Consider the following 27,125-nt stretch of genomic DNA (forward strand, 5'->3'; position numbering starts at 1 on the left):
TTATATCATTCAGGTACAGAGCCAGGGTCCCTGCTCCAGGACCGAGGTGCTTTATATCATTCAGGTACAGAGCCGGGGTCCCTGCTCCAGGACCCAGGTGCTTTATATCATTCAGGTACAGAGCCGGGGTCCCTGCTCCAGGACCCAGGTGCTTTATATCATTCAGGTACAGAGCCAGGGTCCCTGCTCCAGGACCCAGGTGCTTTATATCATTCAGGTACAGAGCGAGGGTCCCTGCTCCAGGACCCAGGTGCTTTATATCATTCAGGTACAGAGCCAGGGTCCCTGCTCCAGGACCCAGGTGCTTTATATCATTCAGGTACAGAGCGAGGGTCCCTGCTCCAGGACCCAGGTGCTTTATATCATTCAGGTACAGAGCCGTGGTCCCTGCTCCAGGACCAAGGTGCTTTATATCATTCAGGTACAGAGCCAGGGTCCCTGCTCCAGGACCGAGGTGTTTATATCATTCAGGTACAGAGCCAGGGTCCCTGCTCCAGGACCGAGGTGCTTTATATCATTCAGGTACAGAGCCGGGGTCCCTGCTCCAGGACCCAGGTGCTTTATATCATTCAGGTACAGAGCCGGGGTCCCTGCTCCAGGACCCAGGTGCTTTATATCATTCAGGTACAGAGCCAGGGTCCCTGCTCCAGGACCCAGGTGCTTTATATCATTCAGGTACAGAGCCGGGGTCCCTGCTCCAGGACCGAGGTGCTTTATATCATTCAGGTACAGAGCCAGGGTCCCTGCTCCAGGACCCAGGTGCTTTATATCATTCAGGTACAGAGCCAGGGTCCCTGCTCCAGGACCCAGGTGCTTTATATCATTCAGGTACAGCACCGGGGTCCCTGCTCCAGGACCCAGGTGCTTTATATCATTCAGGTACAGAGCCAGGGTCCCTGCTCCAGGACCCAGGTGCTTTATATCATTCAGGTACAGCGCCAGGGTCCCTGCTCCAGGACCGAGGTGCTTTATATCATTCAGGTACAGAGCCAGGGTCCCTGCTCCAGGACCCAGGTGCTTTATATCATTCAGGTACAGAGCCAGGGTCCCTGCTCCAGGACCCAGGTGCTTTATATCATTCAGGTACAGAGCCGGGGTCCCTGCTCCAGGACCCAGGTGCTTTATATCATTCAGGTACAGAGCCAGGGTCCCTGCTCCAGGACCGAGGTGCTTTATATCATTCAGGTACAGAGCCAGGGTCCCTGCTCCAGGACCAAGGTGCTTTATATCATTCAGGTACAGAGGCAGGGTCCCTGCTCCAGGACCCAGGTGCTTTATATCATTCAGGTACAGCGCCAGGGTCCCTGCTCCAGGACCGAGGTGCTTTATATCATTCAGGTACAGAGCCGGGGTCCCTGCTCCAGGACCCAGGTGCTTTATATCATTCAGGTACAGAGCCGGGGTCCCTGCTCCAGGACCCAGGTGCTTTATATTATTCAGGTACAGCGCCGGGGTCCCTGCTCCAGGACCCAGGTGCTTTATATCATTCAGGTACAGAGCCGGGGTCTCTGCTCCAGGACCGAGGTGCTTTATATCATTCAGGTACAGAGCCGGGGTCCCTGCTCCTGGACCCAGGTGCTTTATATCATTCAGGTACAGAGCCGGGGTCCCTGCTCCAGGACCGAGGTGCTTTATATCATTCAGGTACAGCGCCAGGGTCCCTGCTCCAGGACCCAGGTGTTTATATCATTCAGGTACAGAGCCGGGGTCCCTGCTCCAGGACCCAGGTGCTTTATATCATTCAGGTACAGAGCCGGGGTCTCTGCTCCAGGACCGAGGTGCTTTATATCATTCAGGTACAGAGCGAGGGTCCCTGCTCCAGGACCCAGGTGCTTTATATCATTCAGGTACAGAGCCAGGGTCCCTGCTCCAGGACCGAGGTGCTTTATATCATTCAGGTACAGCGCCGGGGTCCCTGCTCCAGGACCCAGGTGCTTTATATCATTCAGGTACAGCGCCGGGGTCCCTGCTCCAGGACCCAGGTGCTTTATATCATTCAGGTACAGAGCCGGGGTCCCTGCTCCAGGACCCAGGTGCTTTATATCATTCAGGTACAGCGCCAGGGTCCCTGCTCCAGGACCCAGGTGCTTTATATCATTCAGGTACAGAGCCGGGGTCCCTGCTCCAGGACCCAGGTGCTTTATATCATTCAGGTACAGAGCCAGGGTCTCTGCTCCAGGACCCAGGTGCTTTATATCATTCAGGTACAGAGCCAGGGTCCCTGCTCCAGGACCCAGGTGCTTTATATCATTCAGGTACAGAGCGAGGGTCCCTGCTCCAGGACCCAGGTGCTTTATATCATTCAGGTACAGAGCGAGGGTCCCTGCTCCAGGACCCAGGTGCTTTATATCATTCAGGTACAGAGCGAGGGTCCCTGCTCCAGGACCCAGGTGCTTTATATCATTCAGGTACAGAGCCGGGGTCCCTGCACCAGGACCCAGGTGCTTTATATCATTCAGGTACAGAGCCAGGGTCCCTGCTCCAGGACCCAGGTGCTTTATATCATTCAGGTACAGAGCCGGGGTCCCTGCTCCAGGACCGAGGTGCTTTATATCATTCAGGTACAGAGCCGGGGTCCCTGCTCCAGGACCCAGGTGTTTATATCATTCAGGTACAGAGCCGGGGTCCCTGCTCCAGGACCCAGGTGCTTTATATCATTCAGGTACAGAGCCCGGGTCCCTGCTCCAGGACCCAGGTGCTTTATATCATTCAGGTACAGCGCCAGGGTCCCTGCTCCAGGACCCAGGTGCTTTATATCATTCAGGTACAGAGCCGGGGTCCCTGCTCCAGGACCCAGGTGCTTTATATCATTCAGGTACAGAGCGAGGGTCCCTGCTCCAGGACCCAGGTGCTTTATATCATTCAGGTACAGAGCCGGGGTCCCTGCTCCAGGACCCAGGTGCTTTATATCATTCAGGTACAGAGCCAGGGTCCCTGCTCCAGGACCCAGGTGCTTTATATCATTCAGGTACAGAGCGTGGGTCCCTGCTCCAGGACCCAGGTGCTTTATATCATTCAGGTACAGAGCGTGGGTCCCTGCTCCAGGACCCAGGTGCTTTATATCATTCAGGTACAGAGCCAGGGTCCCTGCTCCAGGACCCAGGTGCTTTATATCATTCAGGTACAGAGCCAGGGTCCCTGCTCCAGGACCCAGGTGCTTTATATCATTCAGGTACAGAGCCGGGGTCCTTGCTCCAGGACCCAGGTGCTTTATATCATTCAGGTACAGAGCCGGGGGTCCCTGCTCCAGGACCCAGGTGCTTTATATCATTCAGGTACAGAGCCGGGGTCCCTGCTCCAGGACCCAGGTGCTTTATATCATTCAGGTACAGAGCCAGGGGTCCCTGCTGCAGGACCCAGGTGCTTTATATCATTCAGGTACAGAGCCGGGGTCCCTGCTCCAGGACCAAGGTGTTTATATCATTCAGGTACAGAGCCAGGGTCCCTGCTCCAGGACCCAGGTGCTTTATATCATTCAGGTACAGAGCCGGGGTCCCTGCTCCAGGACCCAGGTGCTTTATATCATTCAGGTACAGAGCCGGGGTCCCTGCTCCAGGACCAAGGTGTTTATATCATTCAGGTACAGAGCCGGGGTCCCTGCTCCAGGACCCAGGTGCTTTATATCATTCAGGTACAGAGCCGGGGTCCCTGCTCCAGGACCCAGGTGCTTTATATCATTCAGGTACAGAGCCGGGGTCCCTGCTCCAGGACCCAGGTGCTTTATATCATTCAGGTACAGAGCCAGGGTCCCTGCTCCAGGACCCAGCTGCTTTATATCATTCAGGTACAGAGCCAGGGTCCCTGCTCCAGGACCCAGGTGCTTTATATCATTCAGGTACAGAGCCGGGGTCCCTGCTCCAGTGCGGGTTTCCTCCCATTCTGGGTCTATGGTGGGAAATGCTTAGTAAATGACCCCCTGGCAGGCCGGGGCAATAACCTGTGCGTCAGGAGCCTGTGCCTGAATTTCACCCCCAGTTTTAATGCCCTCCCAGTGCAGTATTCTAATGATATGCTAATGCGTTGGGAGCACGGGCTGGGGGCACATTTTAACCGGGGAGGGGGCTGAACGGGAGAGAGCCTATAGGAGCAGATCTTTTCTTGTGCCCCTGGCCGGCCGCCCAGCCCTGCTTAAACTTCAGAAATAAAGGCCATGTTGAGCCCCTGATGCCTGTCCAGGGTTAGAAACTTTACTCCACCTCTGAGCCAGGAGTTAGGTTCACTGGGTCAGACTCAGGTCAGATTTTCAGGACAGATTGAGCCGGTCCTGGTTTTACACCCCGGCACGCAGGTACCTGTCGTCTTGATTTTCTGGGGGAGGCCGTTCCATGCACCCTTTTGCTGTTTCTGTGCAGAAATATTTCCTGATGTTACCCTCAGCCTCCCCCTTTCAGCCTCGTGTTCCACTGAAAAATGTCACCTGCGTTATTTATACCCTGGAGGTATCCGAGGGCCTCTGCCACATTCCCTCGTTGAACCTCAGGACGGCTCAGTTTAGGATTTCTGTACTTCTGGTAGGGTCGCTCTCATGACGATGAGGCCGGCAGTGAGGATTCAGGGAAATAATCCACAAAAGAGCAGCGCAGCTGGATCCGGAGGTTGGGCAGATGCTGTTCTCTTCCTGGCGGTGAAGACAGGGGGGCAAGAGCTCAGGGGACAGTGCAGGGCATCAGTGCAGGCGACCTCAACCACTGCACCCAGACATGCCCGTATGCTGCAGGGATATGCATTCATTTGAAACGAATGGACAAAGTGCAACGAATGAGAGCATTTTTTTGGTTCATTCCAAATGGTCTCCCATGAAATTAACTGAATTTTTTTTTTTGTATTTGTCACATTTTGAAACAAAGGCCTCCCGCGGAATTGGACACCTTTTTTTCCGGGGCCGATACCCACCCAGCTGTGTGTGAGGAGCGCGGACTATGGATGCAGGGGGCGCCGCACTGATCCTTAGGAGGGAACATTTGCTGGTAAGTTCAGGTTTTACAGAAAAAAGAATCATTGCTCTTAATCAGTTGTCAAAAATCAAGCTTTATTGTGTCCTCTGCATCAGGGTTACATCTCATTTAATTATTTGTTTCAGCAAAATTAAGTGTTAGCATCTCTCCTGTAAATTTAAGTACCAGCCAACCACCTTGCAGTTAATATGTATTAGGACATCTGATTTCAAAATCTCCAGAAGCTTACGCAGTGAGTGGGGAGGTGGGATTAGAACTCTGCTCCAGCCACCGGGCTACCACACGGAATGGCTTTTACCTCACCCCCAGAGATGTAGAGAATATTTCAAAGTTAGCATTTTATCTAGTTAGCAAAAAAAACAAATAGAGCTCTTTACCTAGAACATGTATTTACATTGTGAAAAGGCAGATTTGTGACTGTGTGAGATCCCGGGCCATGGGGACGCAAGAAATGTGGGCCTGGACGTGGTCCTGAAGGGCTCACACTGAAGATCCCGCACTCACGTAAGTAACATGAGGACTACCTTAGCATGAACTTACTAAAGACTATAATTGAAAAAAAAAATTTGGAGTGAATAAGTGAAGTTTGTGCACACGTGAAATCGTTTCTATTAACCAGTTTATTATTTGCTCGCTACCTTTGAGTGGATTTTACTTTGAGTCGCAGAGAAATAGCTCTGCCTATCAGATTCTTTGGCCTTCCAAAGTGAGGATGAAAATCAATGACCGGCAAGGGCGCTGCCATGGGAGCTCTGCCCCCCTCCCCTCAGGAGAGCAGAGGGGAAACCCGGAGGAAGGCCACCCTGCCACCTCACTCAAAGTGCCAGGAACGAGATCCCCGATCTGCACCTCACCGAGAGCTGCCACGGGGGCCCCTGGAGGAAGGCGCACCCCAGGAACCCAACTGGCACCCCCACTGAGACCTGAGGTTACAGCAAGTCACAGAGAGACGGGGAAGGCTTGTGGGGGTGGTTGATCCCCAGCTACCCTAAAGTCAGGCTGCTTCCAGAAATTCCCAGCTTACAATCTAAAAAGACTTTTTAAACATTTTTTCAGGCGTCATTGTCAAGCGCTTAAGAGCTGGGATTTTCCGTGAAACACTCGCCCACGGAGAGAGCACAGTATCAGTGGGCAGAATGATAAGGTAGAGCGAGAGAGAGAGAGAGAAAATGTTATCTCCAGCGAGGATGGATTGGAGCAAAGCTCGCAGGGAACCTCTGCTTTTCATCCGCCGCGGAGCCTTTTATCTGAGAAATAAAGAAAAGGTGAAAACGTTACATCAGGACGTGACCGGCCAGCAAGGGCTGCACCCGTATCCGGTACCCGGGAGCCTTTCCAGATGTTAGCGGTGGGCAGGCTAAGCCGGCTCTCCCTCACCTCCACCCCCCCCCCCCCCGCACCCCGATCACCCGAATGCACGGGAGTCCGCGCCCTAAAGCTTTCATCTCCCCTGATGCACCAAAAAACCAGTGCGACTCCAGACAAGCACATTATCTCTGTCCACCCTTAAGTGATGTTTGCATCCGGGCTCTCTCTCTCTCTCTACTCTGGTACTGGAGCATTTGAAAAGGGCAGCGAATTGGGGAAAATATAATGGAAAATGAGAAAGAAAAAAAAAAGATTTGGTTTTAAAAAGCAGGAAGCAGGTTCTGCGAATCCCGTGGCTTCTTCCCAAACCATTCAGAGCTCACCAGGCCCCTCCCCCGGTCGCTCTGTCCCGAATCTTAACCCTGATCTCCCTGGCAAACGGAACCGATTCCAGGGGCCCTGATCCTCCCGGGAGAGAGAACCCCCCCCCCCACCTTCCACAGCCACTCCAGGTAATCGAGGCCAGATTCAGCCTCCCCTTCAGTAGATTTGGGTTTTTTGGGGGTTTTTTTTAAAGCGGCGGTCGTCGTGGCATCCCCGGCGGGGTCAGGTGGCAGTGTGTTCACCCCCCCCCCCCCCCCCCACACACATCTTTAATGTCTATAGGGGCCAATAATCAAAGATTTATTTATTTATTTATTTTACAAAGGTTTGCAGTGTTCACCCACATAAAAACGGGGGATAAAAACTGCTCACCCCCCCCCCCCCCCCATCCTAGGTAAAAGTGAGGCCTGTACAGTGGATAACGGCACATGGGCGGAGCTGGGGGGAGGGATTGTGGGCGGGGTTTGTTTGTTTATTTATTTATTTATTTATTACTTACGCACCTCTTCAGTGGACTCCCCTCCTGGTACCTCCGCTCTGTCGCATCCCTTTGATGATAAGGACGGTCCCCACGATTATCCCCACGATCCCCACAGCCAGTCCCAGGGCGCAAACCACCGTCTGAGCCGTTTCAGAGGCAGGAGGGGCGACCTCAGCATCTACGGGGGGGGGGGGGGAAAGAGAACGATATGCAGAATGAGACAGGGTCAGGGACCTCCCCCCCCCCCCCCCCCCCCCCAGGGACGCGTGACCTCGTCTGTGTCGCCACAGAACCAGGGGGGGGGGGGACACCTCGGCAACGTCTTGCGGCGGACAGTAACCCAGAAACGGGTATTTACAACGCCTCCAGCCATATCCGCCCCTCACCCTCCTGTAGCGCCAAACCTTCGTGCCCTGGCGCGCCAGCCACCCCCCCCCCCAACACACTCACTCACACTCGTGCACACACTCACACACTCACACACACTCTCACCCACACACATTCACACACACACACACACACTCGCACACTTGCACACACACACTCTCACCCACACACACTCTCACACACACACTCTCACCCACACACATTCACACACTCGCACACACACACACATTCGCACACACACACACACTCTCACTCACACACATTCACACACTCACACACATTCACACACTCACACACACACACTCGCACGTGGCTGCACTGCCCACTTCTCCCACCCTCGGGAGCTGGTGGTATTGGGGGTCGTGGCAGTGACCTTGGCAGGGCCAGGGAATAAGCCTCCTCGGTGGATCTTGTTTACATTCTCCCACTCCCCGCTCCTTTTCCTGTCGGAGAGGTTCACACACCCCCCCCCCACCCCCGCCGGTTCAGTAGGATAGCGCTATCCGCTGCAGCACTACACATAGCGTTACGCTCAAGGCTTGCAGGGTTCTGCGTGTCCTGCCGGGGGGGCTGCCCGTGGCCGGCCCGGCGAGATCCGTTTTGCCTCTCGGGGGTGGTGGTGGGGGGGGGAGGGGAACGGGACATATCTTTTTTTTTTTTTTTTTTTTAAACTCACTCCAGAACTTCACCAGGGGGCTCCTGTCCAGCCCCCAGTGCTCCACTCGGCAGGCGTACACGTCCTTCTCCTCCGGGATGAAGGTCAGGTAGTGGAACTTCCGGAAGGACTGGTCCTTGGTGGGGTAGAAATCCGTCTCCGTGACGCCCTCGCTGACGGCTCCGCCGTTCTTCAGCCAGGTGACGTTGATGGCGGGGGGGAAGAACTCGTTCATCAGGCAGATCAGCACGTTGGGCTCCCCCAGCTCCACGGGATTCTCGGGGTACACCATGACCTCCGGGGCGACTGCAGAGAAGGAACTTTTTTTTTTAAAAAAAACCGAAACGAAACTCTCATTCGGATTGCACAGCTCACAGACGCCTCCTTACGGGCCCAGTCAGTACGGGCGGGGGGGGGGGGGGGAATTGTTAGACACGAGATAAGAGAAGCTTCTGAAAACCCAGTGCATTTGGTGGACTGGAATCGATCTACAGGTTTCTCGCAGCTGAACACGCCCCAACGGGAGCCCGGCCCGCAGAGGGGGAGATACACAAGGCCAGGAGACAAAACAGCCACCCCGTTACTCATCTGGGGAAAAAATTTTAAAAAAATGTTAAAAAATCCTCTGCCAAGGAGCGTGTTTGTGCTTCCCAGCGCGAGGCGCTCTTACAGAGGTAAGAGCGCCTCCCACGTGCGCCGTCCAAGGAGGAGAGAGAGACGCGTGCGCTCCCGAACCCCTGGGGTTTACGGTGCAATCAAGAGACAGAGCTCTGCCGTCCTGCCTTCCTTCCACCGCCTCTGCTTCCAGGAGGGCATCGAGGTCACCTGCACGGAGCGAGCAAGGTTAAAACCCAATCTCCCGCCGAGTGAAGGGACGGCACTTTTTTTTTTTAACACGTTCTGGGCAGGCTGCGGGGGGGGTGGGGGGGCCCACAGAGGACGGTGTCGGCAGGAAAAGTGCTGAGCGTTCAGGTCACCCCCACAGCGGAGGCGGAGCTGGCGTTGGCTCCGGTGCTGGAAAGCTGCGCGCTCGTCCACCTAAAGCGGAAGGTTGGCAACTGGGCAGACTGGACGGGCAACTGGGCAGACTTTTTCCTGCCTTCTGCTACCTTCCTCTTTTTTTTTTTTAACGTGCGTGTTACCTGCATTAAAAAAAAAAAAAAAACCCAAAAACGGGGCCGATGCCATACAGTGCGCACGGGCGAGCGCACTGGTTGACCCCTGGTTTGACGCACGTTCACAACCCCTAATGCTATAAGGTAGGATTAGCGCGTCCAAAACACACGTGCGACCTTCCCCCCCCCCCCCCCCCGCGATGCTAATAGCGCTCATCACATTCGTGGGGCGCACATTTTTAACCTCGGAAGTTGACGCCAGCCCCGGAGCAGGCGTTAAGTTCTCAGGAGCCCCTAAACTTGACGGAAAAGCAGAAAAATGCTGCTTTTTCCGTACTTCCTCCGACTCAATATCGTGGGCGGCATTCGGTCCGAGGAACTGAAAAACCTAGTTAGGTAAAAAACTTAGGGAAAGGGACGCTCAATTAACGAGGACCTTAAGACTTTGAAAAGCTGATCTGCGTGATGAATCACGAACGGAAGTGACCTTACTACCGTCTTAACCCACTCAAAAGAAAAAAACAAAACCCAACGATCGATGCACCAGACGAAAAGTTCTGGCAGAACAGGAGTCACTTTCACGCGCGATCTTTAATCTGGCCGTAAAACTGACCCCAAAACACCCCCCCCCCCAACCTGCTCTTAATGGTAAAAAGGGGGGACCCCACAGATATTCTGTCTGGGTGCACCGCAGGCACCACTACAGTTCTGCTGTGCAAGGGGTTTTGTGAAGTATTTTGCTTCAGAGTTTTTTTTTTTTTTTTTTTTTGGGAGGGAGGAATGACTACAGGCCTGTAACTTCTTGCATCGCTGCCTGTCTTCACTACATTTTGAGCAACGCTCTCCGGATTTGTGTTTTACGGAGCATCCCCCTGCATTTAGCTGTGTTTATTCAAGCCGACTCGATGCCAGCTTACTGTTCTAATCCCCGGCTCTGTCACTGCCGCTCTCTGTGCGTGACTTCGGGCTGAATGGATGTTTCCTTGTGTACCCCGTAACACACACACACACATGCTGGGATCGCAAACGGCGCGACAGTACTGGCAGATGTGCGTGCAAATGCGGTGTTTACCATGGGTGGCCGCTGAGATGTTCCAGCTTTCTATGAGTATCTTTAAATTATAGTAGCAGGTGGACATTATTCCCAGGGCACCCTGGGCGTCGAACGAGGTGTACTGGGTGAATTCGGGGAGCCGGAAGACGGATTCTTTCCTCTCCAGGTCCACGTGGAACATCTCGTCGTCATCGTAGTTCTGGGTGTATTCCCCCTTCGGGCTCTGAGTCTGGCAGAAGACGGCCTGGTCCAGGATGTGCTCCACTGGGGAGGAGGAAGGAGAGAGAGCCACGTTAGCAGAAACTGAAAGAAGGGGGAAGGGAGAGGCCTGGAAGGTTCATCACATTGGGTTTTTTTTTGGAGGGGAAGCGGGGTGCAAACCGGAAGTCGCTGACCGACAACAGTGGAGGACAAATTTGGGTTACAGCGGAGGGAGTCGTTCATTACAACGAGGTCCGGAGATGTAAAACGAGCGGCCAGGGAGGGAGAAGCGCATTTATATTTTGTCAAGGAGCGGGCGCCGGCTGCAGGCGTAAACCCCAGCTCGGGTCACAGGAGGCTCGAGATGGCGCTCACTGGCTTTCCCCGTTACCCGCTACACGGCATGAACCGTTCCCACGTCTCGGGTCGCCTCCTTCTCCCAAAGCCCCCCCATTGCCCTTAACCAGAGGCTCTCATTACTGTTCCAGCCCCTTCCGTAACCTGGCATCCACGGGGCCTGGGCCACGTGGCTCTCTGCCCTGCTGCTTCCCCTGCCTAGCACCCCCTCCCCTCCCCTCCCCCCTGAGAAATCCTTAAGTACAGAGAGTCAGGGCCTGGAACCCAATCCTTTCCTGGGGGGGGCGGGGCCTGCGCACTAAAGGCTTCAGGTTTCCCTGCTGGAGGGGAGCTACGAGTTCAGGTGCAGCAGGCAGCGAGTGCCCTGACTCCAGGGGGCGGGCTCGCCATGCGAGCTGGTGCCTGGGGCAACGGAGGGTGGAGTGACCTGCCCGAGGTCACGAGGGGCGCCAGCGGGTGAAGCAGGATTAGAAAACCCCCCCCCCCCCCCAGCTCCCCTGCCTCTCAGCTCCCTGCTCTCAACCACTGGGGCCACGCCTCCTTTCTCCCAGTCCGTGGCCCATGGCAGATACGCCCCCTTGCCAGGTCTTGTCCGAGAACGTGGCCAGGAAATTTCGGGTTTATCCCGTGAGGAGGCGAGAGAGAGAGAGGAAGGGAAAGCGGTGAACTCGAGCCTCACCATCCCGTGAGGCTTGCCAGGTCCCCAGGACGTGGCGGGTTGGAGGGTGATACACCCAGGGAGCCGCCCTGCCGTGGTTATCCCCTCCCCTGCCTTCTCCTTCTAACCGGAGCCAGCGTCTCCAGCTGGACACTCATCTATTACCCCAGAACAAGGTGGCAAAATATTATAGCCCGGGGTCTAGGACGAACACCCGCCGAGCCCCTCTCCTAAAAAACACAGAAGAGAAATGTATCCTGCCTAACCAGGGACCGAGGCGTGGGACGCCCTGTTCTCCAGTCTTTATTTGACCTCGGCGACCAATGGTAACTTTACATTTACGTTTATTTTTAAATCAAGACGGCGTTCAATAAAACGAATAAACAATACCATTATAGCAATAATAAAAGGGGGAACAAAAAAACTTGTCAATAAAATCAACACATGATTAAAAACACCATAATCTCCTAACAGAATTAATATCATCACATACAATAACAAATCAAGGGGCAGGACAAGTTTAATGAAGCAGAAAGTTGGAAAAACTGAATGTAGGGTCCCACTAACTAAAGACTTGAGTAAACAACCAGTGCTTAACAAGTTTCCTGGCTCTGCTAGAATCGGAGAGTCCCATGTAAGAGGGGTCAGTGTCTCCTGCCCCTGGCAAGTCAGGCGGTTAGGATTTAGCCGGCTAACTCCGATAATTCAGCCGGGTGACTTGGCTGGCTTGAGTCCGGTCGGGCCCAGTTGCTCTCTCCTAAAGTCAGGCGGACTAACGTTAAGATAGGCGGCTATACTGCCAGCCTGCGTCTGACTAGGGAGCTCCGAACCACTGACTTAAGTGAGTGTTGGTCTGTGCAACTGTAACATGGAATAGACTTAGTTTTTGGGTAATTGCCAGGTTCTTATGGCCTGGATTGGCCTCTGTTGGAAACAGGATGCTGGTCTTGATGGACCCTTGGGTGTGACCCAGTATGGCAATTTCTTATGTTCTTATGTGCTATGATCATTAGGATTTGTTTAGTTGGCTACAATGTACGGAAGCCGTTCGGAAATAAAGTGAATTAATGGGGAAATCCTTCCGGTATATTTTCCCAGAGAAGTTGATGGAGTTATTTTTTGGAGTTTAACGCCCCCCCCCCCCCCCCCGGCCTGCAGCATGGTACAAAAGATGGGGCAGGATCCCTCGCTCCGAGTGCATTTTATTCCCTCCCTCTCCGGTCCTGGTTTTAGGCGGGAAGGGAAGTCGGCATCCTGTTCTGATCCCCCACTTTTAGCAAAGCTCTGACAGACTCATTAGGGCAGCTTTGCCTTCTGTGTACCCTGCACTCATCCTTAACCCTTTCAGAACGGGGTGATCAGTGGCAGTTTCTTGCCAGGCTCTTTGGAGTATTAACTGTAAAGATGGCGGAAGAGCAGAGCCCGTACAACAGTATCTGGTATCCTAGGCATAGCTGGGGTCAGGCACCCTTTCTCCTCCAGTTTACCTGCCGGTGGCAGCTCTAGTACAGCGCTCCCTCTTACCAGCGGCAGTGGCTCCGGCACAGTGTTCCCTCTTACCAGCGGCAGTGGCACTGGCACAGCGCTCCCTCTTACCAGCGGCAGTGGCTCTGGCACAGCGCTCCCTCTTACCAGCGGCAGTGGCACTGGCGCAGTGGCTCCGGCACAGCGCTCCCTCTTACCAGCGGCAGTGGCTCTGGCACAGCGCTCCCTCTTACCAGCGGCAGTGGCTCCGGCACAGCGCTCCCTCTTACCAGCGGCAGTGGCACTGGCGCAGTGGCTCCGGCACAGCGCTCCCTCTTACCAGCGGCAGTGGCTCTGGCACAGCGCTCCCTCTTACCAGCGGCAGTGGCTCCGGCACAGCGCTCCCTCTTACCAGCGGCAGTGGCTCTGGCTCAGCGCTCCCTCTTACCAGCGGCAGTGGCTCCGGCACAGCGCTCCCTCTTACCAGCGGCAGTGGCTCCGGCACAGCGCTCCCTCTTACCAGCGGCAGTTGCTCCGGCACAGCGCTCCCTCTTACCAGCGGCAGTGGCTCCGGCACAGCGCTCCCTCTTACCAGCGGCAGTGGCTCCGGCACAGTGTTCCCTCTTACCAGCGGCAGTGGCTCCGGCACAGCGCTCCCTCTTACCAGCGGCAGTGGCTCTGGCACAGCGCTCCCTCTTACCAGCGGCAGTGGCACTGGCACAGCGCTCCCTCTTACCAGCGGCAGTGGCACTGGCACAGCGCTCCCCTCTTCCCAGCGGCAGTGGCTCTGGCACAGCGCTCCCTCTTACCAGCGGCAGTGGCTCTGGCACAGCGCTCCCTCTTACCAGCGGCAGTGGCTCCGGCACAGCGCTCCCTCTTACCAGCGGCAGTGGCACTGGCACAGCGCTCCCTCTTACCAGCGGCAGTGGCTCCGGCACAGCGTTCCCTCTTACCAGCGGCAGTGGCACTGGCACAGCGCTCCCTCTTACCAGCGGCAGTGGCTCCGGCACAGCCCTCCCTCTTACCAGCGGCAGTGGCTCCGGCACAGCGCTCCCTCTTACCAGCGGCAGTGGCTCTGGCACAGCGCTCCCTCTTACCAGCGGCAGTGGCTCCGGCACAGCGCTCCCTCTTACCAGCGGCAGTGGCTCCGGCACAGCGCTCCCTCTTACCAGCGGCAGTGGCTCCGGCACAGCGCTCCCTCTTACCAGCGGCAGTGGCTCCGGCACAGCGCTCCCTCTTCCCAGCGGCAGTGGCTCCGGCACAGCGCTCCCTCTTACCAGCGGCAGTGGCTCCGGCACAGCGCTCCCTCTTACCAGCGGCAGTGGCTCTGGCACAGCGCTCCCTCTTACCAGCGGCAGTGGCTCCGGCACAGCGCTCCCTCTTACCAGCGGCAGTGGCTCCGGCACAGCGCTCCCTCTTACCAGCGGCAGTGGCTCCGGCACAGCGCTCCCTCTTCCCAGCGGCAGTGGCTCTGGCACAGCGCTCCCTCTTACCAGCGGCAGTGGCTCCGGCACAGCGCTCCCTCTTACCAGCGGCAGTGGCTCTGGCACAGCGCTCCCTCTTACCAGCGGCAGTGGCTCCGGCACAGCGCTCCCTCTTACCAGCGGCAGTGGCTCCGGCACAGCGCTCCCTCTTACCAGCGGCAGTGGCTCCGGCACAGCGCTCCCTCTTCCCAGCGGCAGTGGCTCTGGCACAGCGCTCCCTCTTACCAGCGGCAGTGGCTCCGGCACAGCGCTCCCTCTTACCAGCGGCAGTGGCACCGGCACAGCGCTCCCTCTTACCAGCGGCAGTGGCTCCGGCACAGCGCTCCCTCGTACCAGCGGCAGTGGCTCCGGCACAGCGCTCCCTCTTACCAGCGGCAATGGCTCCGGCACAGCGCTCCCTCTTACCAGCGGCAGTGGCTCCGGCACAGCGCTCCCTCTTACCAGCGGCAGTGGCTCTGGCACAGCGCTCCCTCTTACCAGCGGCAGTGGCTCCGGCACAGCCCTCCCTCTTACCAGCGGCAGTGGCACTGGCGCAGTGGCTCCGGCACAGCGCTCCCTCTTACCAGCGGCAGTGGCTCTGGCACAGCGCTCCCTCTTACCAGCGGCAGTGGCTCTGGCACAGCGCTCCCTCTTACCAGCGGCAGTGGCTCTGGCACAGCGCTCCCTCTTACCAGCGGCAGTGGCTCCGGCACAGCGCTCCCTCTTACCAGCGGCAGTGGCTCCGGCACAGCGCTCCCTCTTACCAGCGGCAGTGGCTCCGGCACAGCGCTCCCTCTTCCCAGCGGCAGTGGCTCTGGCACAGCGCTCCCTCTTACCAGCGGCAGTGGCTCCGGCACAGCGCTCCCTCTTACCAGCGGCAGTGGCTCCGGCACAGCGCTCCCTCTTACCAGCGGCAGTGGCTCTGGCACAGCGCTCCCTCTTACCAGCGGCAATGGCTCCGGCACAGCGCTCCCTCTTACCAGTGGCAGTGGCTCTGGCACAGGAGTTTACCGCCTGCAAAATGTTGGCGCCCTAGGCGACTGTCTAGTTTGCCTAATGGAAGCACCAGCCCTAGGAGAGAGAGGAGTATACTGTACCTACCTTTCCTCGACGCTTGACCCTGCGGTACCATCAGGGCCGACAGTGCCAAGACCCACAGGCAGACCCCCATCCTCAGTAACTGCTGGTGCCTCGGTACAGGAGCCTCAGACACAGAATCGTCCTGCCAGAGCCTCAGCCAATGTCACCTACAGACACCCAGGCAGATCCTCACCTGTACAGTCACACAGACACAGAGTCACCTATAGACACCCAGCTGGAGCCTCACCTATACACTCAGTCACAATGTCACATATAGGCATCCAAGCAGAGCACTCACACAGTGTCACCTATAGACACTCATCCATACGGACTCAGTTACAGACACACAGTGTCACGTACGGACGGAGTCACAGTCTCCCCTACCACACGCAGTCCCATCCAGACGCTGAGTCTTCAGCTGGCAAGGCGATTGGTCAGTAAATGCTCGTCTGCACGGCTTACCCAATAGCAATATTCCTTCCCTGGCTGCTAATCTGTTGCCAGGTAGAAGTGATCTCCTCCTCACCCTCCGTCCCCCGGCTGCCAGGACACATGTTCTTGAGAGATCCAGATGTTCTGCTCTGTGAGGGAAGCTCTTCCACCTGCTTTCTAACAAGAGAAGGGGGGGGGGGGGGAACTGCAGATAGTTTCACGGAAGGTTGTACTTTGCTGCTTGCTGGGCACAGTAAGTGGGCAAAAGGCACTCCTGATGCGCCTGGCGAGTCAGTGGTTTGAGCTGCTACTCCTGCCGTTCCCTGAACGCGGTCCCCGGGGCGGTCGCGTTTGGATTAGAATCGCAGTTGCAATCACTTTACATGTCATAGCCTCTGCTTTCTTCGGGCTCACGAGGATTCAGATAGCTTTATTGGCATAACAAGTTTTGCCTGAGTTGCCAGAGTAAATCTCAGCTCTCTGCATCCTTGTGATTCCTCTTAGCTGCTGTGTGAGAGAACAGAGCTCAGCCCAGCGCGCCGCATAACCCGCACTCCGACGCGGGTTAAATAGGCGCTAATCCACCCCCCTAATGCAATAGGGGGATCAGCGACCTATTTCACCCGCGTCGGACGCGGAGTGAATGCGATAGCGCTCATCACATGCAAATGCACGTGAATGAGGCTATTACTCATTCACTCCGCACGCCAAAAAAAAAGCGTGCGTCTCAGACGCGCATTTTGCTCTCAGATATTAACGGCTGAGCACAGGTAAAAGAAGTACAGAAAAGCAGAAAAAAACTTCTTTTCTGTACTTCTTTTCTTAAGTAAAAAAAAAAAAAAAACCCCCAGCAGCCTGCCGAGTTCTGAAGACGGACGCCAGTAAACTCTGCGTCTGTCGGCGGCCATTTTCCTTACTGGCGTCGGTCTTCGTAACCAGCAGCTGCGGCGGGGTATTGCATGGTGCCTCCCCCCCTTGCGGGTGCCATGCGCTCGTTAGGAAAACGGGCGCTGACTTTTCAGCGCCCGCTTTCCGGGCTTTTTATTGCATCGGCCTCTTAGAGGGGCGTTAGAGAGCACAGTCCCACTAGAAAAATGGGATAGATAATTACTTAATTTTTCTTGGAAGGGGTTGCAGCACTACATAGCAGCACTATACACTGGCTTGGTGGCCGCACCCACTTTTTTGATTTCTTCTGTGTGAAAGTTGCTTCAACGCTCCGGCATTAACCTGCTCGTTCCAGATGTGCCGAGAGGATCAGAGACTCCGCGGCCGGCGTTTCCATTTCAGCCAATCGCGTGCTGCACGTTAGAATACGTCAGCGGTTGCTCGGTGAACGTGCAGCAGAGCCCGGGGAGAGGAACCGCGCGCCTCTATCTGTAGCCCCGTGCAGGAAGCCTGCGACCTCCCCTCCCCACAGTAACGAGTGTGCGGGGGAACTAACCCCGGTACACGGGATGCACTGCACTGATAATAACTCTGCAAAAACACCCGTGTAATATCGCGACTTTAAGCCTGTGCGTGGCTGCTCATCTTATTAGTTACAAAGAAACCCTGCTTTATTACATTCAGCTACTGCAGAGTGGCAATGGAGTATGAAGCTCAGGATGTGTTGTAGCGGATAAGCCTTATCCGATGAAAGGCTCATGCTGAGAGGCCTCGTGTCCCTTTTATCCCCAGAGGGAGTTTATTTAACGTTTCCCCTAAGCTTTACAGTTCCTGCTGAGGGCAGGTAGGGGGGTTTACAAAGCAAGGGCTCTGTGGCAGGAATGGGGCGCCCTACGCCGTGTTTACTAAGAGGAGACGCTGCCAAGGGACGAGAACGAGCCAAGAAATGCAGTTATGACTTCTGGCTTTTTGATTAATGTGAAACGTGAGCTGCACAGGGGATTAAATAACAGCAGCAAACACAGAAATGAATAGGACGCAATGTCCCCCGGTTAAAAACTAGAAGTTCCACCCAGAAGTAACGAAGCCTCCCTTCCAGGACACGGGTGCACCGGTGGGCACGCTGCTACGTGGATCCGGGGAAGCCAAGACGCGTGCCCGACTCCTCTCTGCCCTCCCTGAGATCTCCTGAAAATTTGATGCGAAACCCCAAATTTATTAGGTGACTTAATTGCATGCATATGTTTGAGGAATAGGCGGATTCCCCCAAATATACCCCTGCTCGTGATCCTTGTGGACGCCCCCCTTGATGTCCTGAAAATTTGGTGTGGATCAGATGCAAAACCGAAAAGATGTTAGAGGGTGACACGTGCGAGTATTCGTGAGCTGCATGGATCCAAAAAACGCTAACCCCGTCAGAATCCTCATTTATTTATATAAAAGAGTTTATATACCGTCATTCGTGGTTACATCACAACGGTGTACAATGTCTTTAAATCTTAAAATAACCAACAGAAATAATCATCTAGATACAAATGCACAAAAACATTTAGATATACAAATCAATTAGCATATACACTTAATTCATGCCAAAATGTTAAGCTTGGGAGCTAACTACAAAAGCTTGCTCAAAAGAGCCAAGTTTTCAACCCTTTCTTAAATTTTTTCGACTCGGTTTCAAGCCGTAGCTCAGCTGGTAAGGTGATCCAGGTGCTTGGGCCTGCTACGGAGATTACTCTATCTCGGACTAACGCCAAGTGTGTGCAGTATTGATTGAAGGGAACAGACAGCAGTCCTTTATTAGCAGATCAATGTGGGGGTATGTAACCAGTCTGTCTTATGAGCGTAAATAGCTTTATGAAGAATACAGCAAGTTGTGTACAGAATCCTTTGGGTACTGGGAAGCCAATGCAGGCTAATCAGTATTGGAGTAATGTGTTCTCGTCTGTTGCAGTTCGTTAATGCCCTCGCAGCAGCGGTTCTGCAGCACCTGCAATAGACGAAGTGTTGACTGTGGGAGTCCTAATAAGAGAGAGTTGCAGTAATCTAGCGGGGATAATACGAGGGCCTGTAATACTGATCGGAAATCATTATTTATTTTATTTATTTAATGTATTTATATACCGTTTACAAATATTGATCAAAACGGTTTACAACAATGTACTTAAAATCAAAGATATCTAATAAGACTAAAATAAGATAAACTAAATAAAAATAAAATAAAATAAGCATCTAAACAAAGTTTGAATAAAAATACAATTACTAATATGATCAATAACATAAAATTTTGATGACCTAGGATAGTAATTTAGTTGGCTGCTACATTACAAAACTAAAAGAAAAAGAAGAAACAACTATGGTGTTAAAGGTAGTGATTAGGAAGAGCTAAGTATTATGACTGTAAGATTATTATTTCATAGTTTCTATGCTCACAAATGCTTCCTTAAACAAATGAGTTTTTAAAGCTTTCTTAAACTCTTTTCGATTTGAAATTAATTTGAAAGCATCAGGCAAGGCATTCCATAAAATTATGGTCTAATAGTGCCTTTAGACATCTTAGGACTAATAGCTTATAATATCCATCTCTTAGTTTTGCGGAAATATGCTTTTTAAAGTTTTATTCACAATCAATGATTATCCCTAGATCTCTGACTGAATCAGCTAATTCAATCTTGACATTATGTGATAAAGGGAGTACATTTTTTATATCAGATTTGGATTTTCTTTCAAGTAAGATGATTTCTGTTTTTTTCCATATTTATGGCACGTTTCATATGAGTTAGTAACTTGTTTGATTGCAGATAAATAAATATTTGTTTCCTTGAACGTTTGTTCAAGAGTACCGACATGTTTTGAAGATTTGGTGCACATCAGGTAAAAAATTGAAAAAGTCATTCAGTGTCATAAATTACACATGCGTGATTTTGGAATTCGTGGATCCCCCAAACAATACCCCTTCACGTGGTACCCGTGGACCCCCCTGACATGCAGAAGGGAAAAGTTATTAGGTGGTATAATTTCATGTACGTCTGTGTGGAATACGTAGATCCAGGAAAACAAATGCCCCTGTCCAGCTCCTCCTGCTCCATCCCCTGGAAATCAGGGGTTGCTAGATCAAAGAAGGGAAAAGTCATTACTAATGGACAGACAGGGCTGGTGCAACCCACTATGCAAACTGTGCACTTGCACAGGGGGGCAGCGGCCTGGGTCACTTGCAGCCAAAATGGAACAGAGGCTGCAGGGCCGCCTGGTGCACTCCTCCTCCAGCAGACGCCTGCGGCATAGGAGCTGCTAAAGGAAGCCTGCCAGCTCAGATCTAGTTATCAGAGGTAACCCAAACCTCTGCCCCATCCGATGCATCAACACCGAGATCTCCCGCCCAACGGGCAGCGGCGTCAGCGTTTGAATGATGTCGTGTCCCGCCGCCGCGGGGCCAGTCTCACAAGATCGCTGCTCCTCTCGCGAGACTGGCTCCGCGGCGGCGGCAGGAGAAGACGTCATGCAAATGCCGCTGCTGCTGGCTCGTGCGGCTCTCTGGCCCCCCACCAAAGGGGGCGCCTCCCTCTGTCCAGCATTTCAGTTCAACATCTAGATGGGGGAGCTCCGCGTAAAGTTCCGGCTCCTCTACACGGTTCCACTTTGGCTCTCCGAACCTGGTTAGGGGGAGAGGGTTGCCTCTACTACTTCAACGTCAGGGAGTGGGCGCTTTCCTGTTCCCCTTGAAGTTACACCACTTGTTGAGCTCCTTTTGAAGCAGATTTATCCCAAGAAAATAGTCTCCTAACCAGACCCAGTTCATCCTTAATACCTTCAGCTGAATGCATAACTTTTACTTGTGCGTGCGTGCGTGGGCCTTTAAAGTTTGGCTAAGACAGAGGAGAAGGGGGGGGTAGACCTGGGTAGGGAGGAATGTCGGACTTGAAAGCTTAGATTCCTGCAGGGAGATGAACTGGGGGCAGCGAGAAAGCAGGCACCGGCCCTGAGGACAGAAACTAAAAATAATAATAACAACGACGGAGCCGCCAATCAGAAAATAGGAAGAACCCGTCGTCATGAGTTGCCAGGGAAGGCGATCAGAGCAGGGAGCCTTGCACGGAAACCTGAAGCCCTGCTGGGGACTTTCCAACTTCTGTAAACAGACGAGTTTGACCGCCTCCTCCCCTGCCCGCTGATCCGCTTTTATGAATCTCAGTGAATCAGGGGCGCTGCTGTGCTGTTTGTCATTGTACTCCTCCTCCCCTGCCCGCTGATCCGCTTTTATGAATCTCAGTGAATCAGGGGCGCTGCTGTGCTGTTTGTCATTGTACTCCTCCTCCCCTGCCCGCTGATCCGCTTTTATGAATCTCAGTGAATCAGGGGCGCTGCTGTGCTGTTTGTCATTGTACTCCCCCCCCCCCCCCTCCCCGACGTGCAAGGCTAACACGAACAGCCCCTGAGTCAGCGCAGGGCAGGGTCACAAGAGAAGATGGCAGCTTCTTTTCCAAAAATGTTTATTAAAGGTGGCAAATTAAAAATACTAGCGCACTGTCAAAGGGGACCTGGGAGTAAGACGGAAAATATACAGAAAGAGAGAGATTCTTCCAGGAGGGAGAGGAAATAGTAACATTTTATTACCCGCATTGTGTGGAAGATAAATCAAACAAATATATGAAATAGGGGCGTCCTGGCTTCAGTCAGCGAGATAAAGACGACTGGGCAGACTCCTGTGCAGGGGGAAGTGAGGAGGAGAAGTGAAAGTGCCTCTCCAGGGCTGTGCAGGGGCCTGGATTAATATCGCTCTGGCACCAGCAGTTACCAGGCAGGAAGAGCCTTAACCGAGACTCCCATGCGCGCCCCAGCGCAGGGCAGTTTGGACAGCTGAAAAGTGGCACTAATGCAGGAAAAGCACGAAGACAGCATGGACAGAGCTCAGTGCAGGCGTCACACTGATACACACGCGTAAAGCATGAATACAGCACAGACAGCTGAAGAGCGGATCTTCATCAGAGCCCCATGCAGGCGTCACACTGATGCACGTAAAGCATGAATACAGCACAGACAGCTGAAGAGCGGATCTTCATCAGAGCCCCATGCAGGGTCACACTGATGCACGTAAAGCATGAATACAGCACAGACAGCTGAAGAGCAGATCTTCATCAGAGCCCCATGCAGGGTCACACTGATACATAGGCATAAAGCATGAATACAGCACAGACAGCTGAAGAGTGGATCTTCATCAGAGCCCCATGCAGGCGTCACACTGATACACACGCGTAAAGCATGAATACAGCACAGACAGCTGAAGAGCGGATCTTCATCAGAGCCCCATGCAGGCGTCACACTGATACACATAAAGCATGAATACAGCACAGACAGCTGAAGAGCAGATCTTCATCAGAGCCCCATGCAGGTATCACACTGATACACGTAAAGCATGAATACAGCACAGACAGCTGAAGAGCAGATCTTCATCAGAGCCCCATGCAGGCGTCACACTGATACACATAAAGCATGAATACAGCACAGACAGCTGAAGAGTGGCACTAATGCAGGTAAAGCACGAAGACAGCATGGACAGAGCTCAGTGCAGGCGTCAAGCATGAATACAGCACAGACAGCTGAAGAGCAGATCTTCATCAGAGCCCCATGCAGGCGTCACACTGATACACACACGTAAAGCATGAATACAGCACAGACAGCTGAAGAGCGGATCTTCATCAGAGCCCCATGCAGTTATCACACTGATGCACGTAAAGCATGAATACAGCACAGACAGCTGAAGAGCAGATCTTCATCAGAGCCCCATGCAGGGTCACACTGATGCACGTAAAGCATGAATACAGCACAGACAGCTGAAGAGCAGATCTTCATCAGAGCCCCATGCAGGGTCACACTGATGCACGTAAAGCATGAATACAGCACAGACAGCTGAAGAGAGGATCTTCATCAGAGCCCCATGCAGGGTCACACTGATGCACGTAAAGCATGAATACAGCACAGACAGCTGAAGAGAGGATCTTCATCAGAGCTCCATGCAGGCGTCACACTGATACACGTAAAGCATGAATACAGCACAGACAGCTGAAGAGCGGATCTTCATCAGAGCCCCATGGAGGGGTCACACTGATACACACGCGTAAAGCATGAATACAGCACAGACAGCTGAAGAGCGGATCTTCATCAGAGCCCCATGCAGGCGTCACACTGATACACATAAAGCATGAATACAGCACAGACAGCTGAAGAGCAGATCTTCATCAGAGCCCCATGCAGGCGTCACACTGATACACATAAAGCATGAATACAGCACAGACAGCTGAAGAGTGGCACTAATGCAGGTAAAGCACGAAGACAGCATGGACAGAGCTCAGTGCAGGCGTCAAGCATGAATACAGCACAGACAGCTGAAGAGCAGATCTTCATCAGAGCCCCATGCAGGCGTCACACTGATACACACACGTAAAGCATGAATACAGCACAGACAGCTGAAGAGCGGATCTTCATCAGAGCCCAATGCAGTTATCACACTGATGCACGTAAAGCATGAATACAGCACAGACAGCTGAAGAGCGGATCTTCATCAGAACCCCTAATACATGTAAAGGCCCTCCTTGCGGATGGGAGAAGATCAGAGCAGGATGGAGCCTGGAGGTCACATGTGATGGGCTAATACCGCCTCAGTATCAGGTCCCGTCAGTCTGGAATTAGGGAATTATGAATATACCCTACTCAAACCCCACGCAGCGCCAGGCATCGCGTGACGGATGGAGGCTCCCTTCTGCAGCGAGCTTACCCCTCCGTGACCCGCCCCCGCCCCGCGCGCAGCCTCACCACACGTGAAGGATTGCGGGGGCCCCCTCGCCCGTTAAATGGCTGAGGAGGCTCCCATCTCAATCTGCATAATCTAATTTCTGGTGCAAAGTCACAGAGCCCGGTGCATCTCTGATCTCCCACTTAGGATCCTCAGCGCCTGTGCCAGGATTTCCCCCGAAACCTGCTAGCGCTCTGAGCTCCGTCCCCTCCCCTGGGCGTCCGCTCCGTGCATCCGTCACCCCCTCTCGCAGAGAAACATTACCCCCTGCTCCTGAGCTTCACACCGTCACCTCTTGTTATAATCCGGAGCACTGTTTCCTCTGATAAGGTTGCTGCTTTACCGTTTGCGTCTGGTGCGTTATTGATCCCCTTGGTGGTATCTGAATGTCTCCGCTCGGGGTTCACCGATTTAAACCCTTGGGTCTCATCCGTCACGGCTTATGGGGGCAGTCCCTGAGCTATTTTGGTGGCCCTTTCTGAAGGGCTGCCTGCACCCTATCTAGACCCCTCGAGAGGTCCGAGCCTTAGCACCTCCTGCTCTCCTACTGGTTATGGCTCTCCCTGTGCAGCCCGGGATCTTCTCTGCTTCTGGCCACCGCCTTATCACACAGTGATTGGCTGCTCTGGGACCCTCACCCGCTATCCCCCCCCCCAGGTCTCCCTGCGCATCAGTATCTCACCCCCCCTCCCTGGAAGGCTGCGGCGGGTAAGCAGGAATCCCCAGGAATGCCAGTCACACACACCTAACACGGTAAAAGGTTTATTGCTACCAGGCAGAGGGTAAAGCATCAGGAAGAGATTTACAGTTCAGTGCAATTCTGATTAAAAAAAAATTTAAATCATCCAGTAATTAGCTACATTCTTCCTTTACGTAAAATTACAAGAATCTTTTGCTCACTATAAAAGTGCAAGCTACAAATAGAAGCAAACAATACCCCCATATAGCACTCATGACACCCCAATGTTACACTTAGGAATCTGTATCCCTGTGCCCATCCCCTGAGCTCTCCGGTGATTTCATTGTGGATGGAAGCCCCACCCACTAGGATACATTAATGGCCGAGACTGCTATTCTTATCATTATAAGAGGGTCTCGTTCAGTCTCTCTAGAGTGAGAGCTGTGTCGTGTTCTCACAGCGATCAGGGTATCTCTCATCGCAGAGCCATTCATGCAATAAGATAGGGAGGACGAAGAAACCCCAGAGCGTTGACAGCGCGAGTAGGATATCTAGGACTGTGGCCGGGGCGGGAGCTCCTGCGCTGATCTGATCCGTAGGCGGCGGGAAGCTCCAGGAAGGAAGGGTTTGCTTTGCTTGTGACGGACGGAGGATCGGATGTCGCGCAGATCGGCTTTAGCTCAGGAGACCTGAGGAGGAAGAACATCAGAGAGCTGTAAAGAGAGGGGGTGACCAGAGGGGCTGTTCTCCTGGAAGGGGGGGGGGGGGTAACGAGAGGCAGAGAGATTTTAAATGAGGGGAAGGCTCTCTCCCCGCACCTCGGCAAGGCCTGGGTTTGTACGGCTCGCGCCCCCCCTCCCCCCCCATTCCTAAGCCAGGGCTCCGTCAGGAGTCATCTCAAGCTCTTGTATTCACTGCCGAAGAGAGGCCTCCTTCCGGAGTTTTATAGGCTGCGAATTCTTAACTCGGGCCAGTGGCACCCAATACAATTGGGAATATTTCTGTGTCCTCCTGCCGCATTTTCTTGGTCTCTGATTGCATCTCTTGGTACTTAAGGATCTTCACGTTCTCCAAGCAATCCACAGAATGGTCGCTGAGTACTGACAGCTCTATCAAGCAATGCCATTTCCGCCTGTCCGTGTCCCTGGATGTCTTTGCCTCCCGTGCTATAAATCCCAGGGAGGGAGATTTTATAAAAGCTGCTTTACAAATGATAGGATCTGGGGAAGTTGGGGGGGGGGGGATTTTATCGGCAGTGACCCCCCCCCCCCACCCGAGTGTATCCTGGGAGGGGACCCTCTGGCTGTATTCTCTGTTACCTCCTCAGCTTTACGTACATCATCAGCTCTCTCTACCCAGAGGGAAACCATCCGGCACAGCCACTCTCCCTCCCTGTACCCAGAGGAAAACCGTCCGGCACAGCCACTCTCCTTTTCTACAACCGGAGGGAAGCTTTCAGGCCCAGTCACTCTCTACCATGGGATTAATATTTACCGTCGTTTTGAGGAATCTGAAGTTGAGTTGGACCTGAAAAAAAGAAAATAACAATCCAGTCACAGGGTTTGACTGACTGCTGTATTGTCCAATGTTTTTATTTTTGTATTTCTGGATCCGGGTCTGCTGATATCAGAACTGTGCATGTCTAAAGGTTTACAAGCGGGGTGGAAAGTGCCGTCAGCCAATCGGCGTGCTCCCTCAGTGCTCGCCCATAACAAGCACGATGATTACATCATCAGGTTCTAACCAATGACAGCAAGACTTTAACAAAGCCTGAAAACCTCCCAGCGTGCACCAGTGCCAAAAACTTTTTTTTTCCAATTCTTTATTTATTGCTTTTAAAATCATTCAAACAACAAATAATGTAGCCAATTACCATATCATAGCTTCTGATTGAAATTTTAAACAAAAATGAAAAACAATCCCATATCAGTATCTGTTTTCTCAATTAGTCACTTATATTAGGCAAATACAAAGTAAAATCTTTATATTTCTTTGAGCGTTAATTTTAAGGTTAAACTTACAAGGCTTGCACCAGTGCCAAAAACTTTAACCGAGATCGTTGCGCAAACTAGGAAGGATTAAGTCATCAGTTTCTGTATATGTTATTTATGCTTACTTCTCTTTCTTTATTTCCATTCACTTTTTCTGTGTGGAGAAATGGCTTCCATGGTCTCAGAAGCTTTAGGAGTGAGGGTGACAGTAATGTGAGAGGTAACATTATCTGGGTGTGAGTGGGGTTACCTTTAGGAGTGAGGGTGACAGTAATATGAGAGGTGACATTATCTGGGTGTGAGCGGGGTTACCTTTAGGAGTGAGGGTGACAGTAATATGAGAGGTGACATTATCTGGGTGTGAGCGGGGTTACCTTTAGGAGTGAGGGTGACAGTAATGTGAGAGGTAACATTATCTGGGTGTGAGCGGGGATTACATTAGGAGTGAGGGTGACAGTAATATGAGAGGTGACATTATCTGGGTGTGAGTGGGGTTACCTTTAGGAGTGAGGGTGACAGTAATATTAGAGGTGACATTATCTGGGTGTGAGCGGGGTTACCTTTAGGAGTGAGGGTGACAGTAATATGAGAGGTGACATTATCTGGGTGTGAGCGGGGTTACCTTTAGGAGTGAGGGTGACAGTAATATGAGAGGTGACATTATCTGGGTGTGAGCGGGGTTATCTTTAGGAGTGAGGGTGACAGTAATATGAGAGGTGACATTATCTGGGTGTGAGCAGGGTTACCTTTAGGAGTGAGGGTGACAGTAATATGAGAGGTGAC

General features: G+C 53.1%; 1 protein-coding gene across 1 annotated transcript in view; it reads right to left on the bottom strand.

The window, feature by feature from the left end:
* Positions 1 to 5,008: 5,008 nt before the first annotated feature.
* The window catches only part of LOC115080376 (H-2 class II histocompatibility antigen, A-Q alpha chain-like), a 56,230-nt gene continuing 34,113 nt past the window's right edge, over positions 5,009 to 27,125 (bottom strand). Inside the window, exons 3-7 of the mRNA XM_029584521.1 lie at positions 15,584 to 15,727; positions 10,358 to 10,603; positions 8,192 to 8,476; positions 7,151 to 7,306; positions 5,009 to 6,202 (exon numbers count right to left, since the gene is read on the bottom strand). Of these exons, the coding sequence (XP_029440381.1) occupies positions 7,155 to 7,306; positions 8,192 to 8,476; positions 10,358 to 10,603; positions 15,584 to 15,727 (827 nt within the window). The 3' untranslated portion in view covers positions 5,009 to 6,202; positions 7,151 to 7,154. The remainder of the gene's footprint in view (positions 6,203 to 7,150; positions 7,307 to 8,191; positions 8,477 to 10,357; positions 10,604 to 15,583; positions 15,728 to 27,125) is intronic.

This window comes from Rhinatrema bivittatum, chromosome 19 (assembly GCF_901001135.1).
Source record: "Rhinatrema bivittatum chromosome 19, aRhiBiv1.1, whole genome shotgun sequence".
NCBI classification, from domain to species: Eukaryota; Metazoa; Chordata; class Amphibia; order Gymnophiona; family Rhinatrematidae; genus Rhinatrema; species Rhinatrema bivittatum.